Here is a 4870-nt window from a genome sequence, read left to right on the forward strand (position 1 = left end):
GAGGGGATGGGGGGGGTGGGTAGGTGACCAGAGACAACCTGGATTGGGGGAGCCGACGGAAAAGGAACAGAGGAAGGAGATGGAATAAAACTGGAGACACTACAGCCTTCCTGGCCAGGAAGTCATTCCCTAGGGCTGGGCGCTGCAAGCCCTCCCCCACAACCACCAGCACTGGCACTCGCTGACACTGCCCAGCCAAGGCACTCTGGCTACAAGACCCATGGTCCTGCAGCAAATACAGATGCTCCTGAACAGAAGGACCCACAGTCAAAGGCGCTCACACAGATTCACATAGTCATAGGGACACACAAAGACAAAGACATGCGCGCACGGGCATATAGAGTGACAGGTACTTCTGCATGCACACGATAGTGCACACATGCACAGACAGAAACAAACACAGCCGCAGAAACAGGCCCAGACCCAGATGCAGACAGGCACAACACATCACAGCAACTTAATCGTATCTGCAGCACTTGCTGGGTGCTTACCACATACCGGGCACTGTGCTGGGCACCACACACATGTTACCACACTTGATCCTCCCAAACATCTACCTACAACCTCGGAGGCAAGTAGTACTGTTATCCCCATTTTACAGATAAAGAAAGTGAGAGAGCAGGAAGTCAGAGGTCGCAGCACAAAGGCCAGGGCTGGGAATCCGGACCCAATTCTGTCTGACTTGGGAATCCACAGCGAGGTACACAAGGCCACTCACACATCAAGGCAAACACGCGCTAAGACTCGCAACGCACAGATCCATGAACACATACACCAAAAGACGCACGAGGAATACCGAATCTTGCCGTTACCTAAAGACACCCAAACACAGCAGCACATACATGCCAGCAAAATGTCAGACCGAAATGCATGATGGCCCTACATAAAGAAAACTCAGAGACAAAAATCTACCTTCCACGACAGGGACATCAGGGTGATAGTTTTCTTTAAATTTCCAGTGTCTGCAGGGTATTAAAGTGCTCTTTTCTGTATCAATCAACTAATAGTAATTGACAGGAGCAAAGAAGGCTAATCTAAAAAGAGCAAACCGAATGAAGAGCACCCACCTCTGACTCAATAGTGGAAGTCCTGGGACAGGACTTGGTTCTACAGACTTGGGTTTACAGATCATTCCAGAAGACACAAGGCACACGAAAGCGAGGCGTACCTGCTGCGGGGAGCTGCCAGCTCCGTGCACGGAAGCCGCTCCCTTCCCCCACTTCTCAGGCCCCGGCCTCCCCTCCCACCCTGCAACCCCTCCGGCCCACTCACTGGTCTTACGTCCTGGGGAGCCGTGGTGCAGGGCCCCTGCCCAGGACCAGCGCTGCTGCCGGATTTCAGCCCACGTCTTCTTCACTGACCGCTGGATGGCTGCCTCATAGCGCTCCTGGTGGGGCGGGGGCCGGGGTGGGGGGAGAGGTCTGGGCTCAGAAGCTTTCCTCCTACCTGGGAGAAAGGCTCTCTCCCGGGACAAGGCCTCCCCCACCCCTAGAAGGTTTCCCTGACTCATGGCGGGTAACCAAAGCTACCGAGCCCTCCCTGTGACTAAAGACAGTTTGCAACAGATCCCTTTCAACTTGTTCTTGGGGAGCTTTTCATTGTTCTTGACTCATTTCCTGAGCCTATGAGCTGTTTCTTTGAGGACCGGGTGGGACTCTCCCTGCCTGGGTCTCCCAGGGGGGCCGCTGGCTCTGAGGGTTCTGACCCTGGAGGTGGGTTTGCGTTCAGCCTGAGGACTGGACCACAGCCAGGCCACCTTTCCCTTCATTTCTTCATAGTGCTCAAGCCAGGCTTCTCCTCACTAGGAGTTCACTTGGCGCACTCACACAGACACATCTCTGCACACCCACACACACCCATCTGGGGCACGCACACATACATGTAATGACAACACACGGCTACAGGCGCCTATCCTGGCATGTACGGAACCAAACACGCCTGCACAGATGCTGAGATGTGGGACCCACGGGACCCGAATGCACGTGTGAACACAGGGCTGTGTGTTCACACTGAGCCCACATGCAGACGTGTGCACATAGAGCCATGCGTGCCCGGCCAGAACCCAGCACAAACGCACCTTGTTCTTCTCCAGCTTCTGCCGCTGCCGCTCCTCCAGGGCTGCCCGGCGCTGCTCGGCTTTGAGCCGCTGTTCCTCCAGCCGCCGCCGGCGCTCCTGGAGCTGCTTCTCCCGCAGTGCCTTGGCCTTCTCCTCCTTCTCCAGCCACACTGCCTTCTTGGCAGCTGCAGGGGGTTGGGGAAGGAGCCCCGAGGGTGTGAACATCTGGTAGCGCCTGGGCCCCCAAGTGTCTGCTCCGAGTGGCCTTGCCTGTTCTTCCGGCCCGGGGTGGGTCTTCCCCACTGCCTGCCTACTGGGGAGATGCCTGTGTTCTGAGACTACCCCCACTCAAGTTGAAGGGCATGCTGAAGGTGGGCTGGGGCCTCAGAATGAGGGCTTCCCGGGCAGGAGGCCTATTTCCCCTCCACCAGCGTCGTGGTCTCTGGGCACCCGAGAAGAAGTGAGCTCTTTAGGGCCAGGTCCCTGTCTAACTTCGGGGCCTGCTGACATATTGTGATTAAGAGCATGGGGTGAGATGAGGCTTCTGGTCTGAGTCTCAGCTACTCCACCTAGCTGCGTGGCTTAGGCAAAGGACTGCCTCTTTCCGAGCCTCTGTCTCCCCATCCTCAAAATGGGTACAGGGTTAAGTGAGATAAGCGAACTGCTCTTAGCACAGTGTACACAACAGAGATTCCCAAAGGGTTAGTGCTACTAACAGGATGTCCATGGGGGTGAGGCTGAAGGGGAGCTGTCACGCACTTACCCAGGTACTTGGCCCGCTCTTCCCGCCGTTCCTTTGCCAGCTTGTGTCTCTCTCCTGCCTTCTTTACATCTTAACAAAAGGAATAAGGAGAGACTTAGGTCAAGAGGTTCCTCTCAAAGGGGAGTCAGCCTCAGGGCCCTGCCCCCAGGCTGCATGCCCACGCCTTTTCCATCTCCTCCGGAGCCCAGGAGACTCCCTCTGGGGTCTTCACTCAGGGCTGGGACTGGGCCCGGGATGAGGGACATCACTCATACCTTGCTTGGTGGGAGGGCTGTCAGAGGTGGGTGCTGCTGGCGGGGATGGCTGGCTGCTCCTTCGAGGAGGCCTGGCATCCCGTGGGCCCGTGGCTGGTGGGGTGGGTCCCCTGGTCTTCACTTCAGAGGAAGGGGACTCTTCTTGCTGGGGGGCTGGCCTGGGCCCTACCAGCTCCGAGGGGCTCTCTGGTTCCAGTGGAAGCTGCTTGGGGCTAGTGGTGTTCTTCATGGCGGGAGGCGTGTCTGGGGGAGTGTCGGGCACCAGGGTTGACGTCGGTGGTGGTGGCGGCGGTGGGGAGGGGTCACCTTCTGGGGAGGGTCTTGGCTCTGGAGGGGTCCTGGCTGCCATAGCTGAAAGTAAAACACAAGACAGGAGAGAAAGTGAGACAGAACATTTGTTACCATCAGTTCAACATGTAGCTCCTTCCCTTGTCCAGTTGATATTCATTTATTCGTATGTGTTTATCAAGTTCCTTCTATGTGCCAGGCCCTGTTCCAGACACTAATGATGTAATAGTGAGAAAATGGCCACAGTCCTTGCCTCTGTGGAGCCCACACTCTGGCAGGGCAGACAGACAGACAGCAAGGCAATTACGGTAGAGAATAAGTACTATGTCTGGAGTAACAAAGCAGAGATGGCTAACCTATACTGAGGGGGCTTCCTGCAGAAGTTAGAGCTAAGCTGAGGTCTAGGATGAGCTGGAGTTAGCAAACCAAGGCAGAGAGGGTTCTGGCAAAGAGAAGAGCATTTGCAAAGGGGCAGAGGGAGCCGGGTGTATCGGTAAAACTGAGAAGTTGGGGGTAATTAGTGGACCAAATGGTAAAGGTTGGTTTCCACGTCTGCCTCCCTCACCTTTCTGCTTTCCCTTGGGCTCACAGGACCCATCCCAATGCCCAGTGCTCAGGAGGTGCCTGGGACCAGCCGGAAGGAAAGACATACGCATGGGCACAGTGGGATGCCCAGGTGGGATCCCCAATGGGGTAGGCAACTGGCTACATCCATTTCGTCATTTGTTTTCTTTCCCAACCACCCACAGATTTCTTCTTGTTAGACATTAATATTTCAGGGTGTCTGTAAAAGACACCGAAGTGCCAAGTAAGGAAGCCACATGATTTGATGTATACATGTCCATGCACACACATGTGAGCAACTGAAAGATGGGCTTAGGGGTCAGCCGGCTGAGGGCCCAATTCTGACTTCACCACTCCAAGACAGGAAGAGAGGGTCTTGGTAACTTAGGGCAAGCCACTCAACCTCTCTAAGCCTCAGCTTTCATATCTGTAAAATGGGGACTATAAAAGCCCAAGCTGGTAGGGATGTCAGTGAAGTGCCTGGAATAATTCACGTGCCAGGACACAACACTTCCCTCTCTCTTCCTGTTTGTCTTATGAAGCTGCCAAAGAGCAGCCTCTGCACGTTGAGCCCTGGTGCCATCGACTGCTGCTGTCTAAGGAACTTGAGGGGACAGACGAGGAACACACCTGCTGCCTGGGCTTAGGGATCAGGACCACAGCTCATGGAAAGGTCAATCGAAAGAAGCATTTTTTGCTCTCACCAGGTGCCTCCGTCACACAGGGCCTTCTGCTCTAGGAACAGTGGTCCACTCAGGAGGTGATACATTCCCCCTCCCTGTGGGTGACAATGTGTGAACAGGGAGAGGACACTCCTAAGGAGCTGACTTTGGAACTCCGGGGACCCTTTTCAGGGAGACGGGTGTCCAGTGGGCTCTGACGAAGGCAGGCTATTTAACTATCTGGCCTCCCCACTGACTGTGTGACCTTGGACTTGGCCTCCCC

At 55.4% G+C, this 4870-nt stretch overlaps 1 protein-coding gene across 1 annotated transcript in view; it reads right to left on the reverse strand.

The window, feature by feature from the left end:
- Positions 1–3424, reverse strand: part of MAP7D1 (MAP7 domain containing 1) — a 9395-nt gene extending 5971 nt beyond the window's left edge. The window contains 4 exon segments of the mRNA XM_010841168.1: positions 1273–1387; positions 2078–2241; positions 2820–2888; positions 3074–3424. Coding sequence (XP_010839470.1) covers positions 1273–1387; positions 2078–2241; positions 2820–2888; positions 3074–3422 — 697 coding nt within the window. The 5' untranslated portion in view covers positions 3423–3424.
- Between the last annotated feature and the right edge of the window lie 1446 nt (positions 3425–4870).

The sequence above is a fragment of the Bison bison genome, unplaced genomic scaffold, assembly GCF_000754665.1.
Source record: "Bison bison bison isolate TAMUID 2011002044 unplaced genomic scaffold, Bison_UMD1.0 scf7180017864158, whole genome shotgun sequence".
NCBI lineage: Eukaryota > Metazoa > Chordata > Mammalia > Artiodactyla > Bovidae > Bison > Bison bison.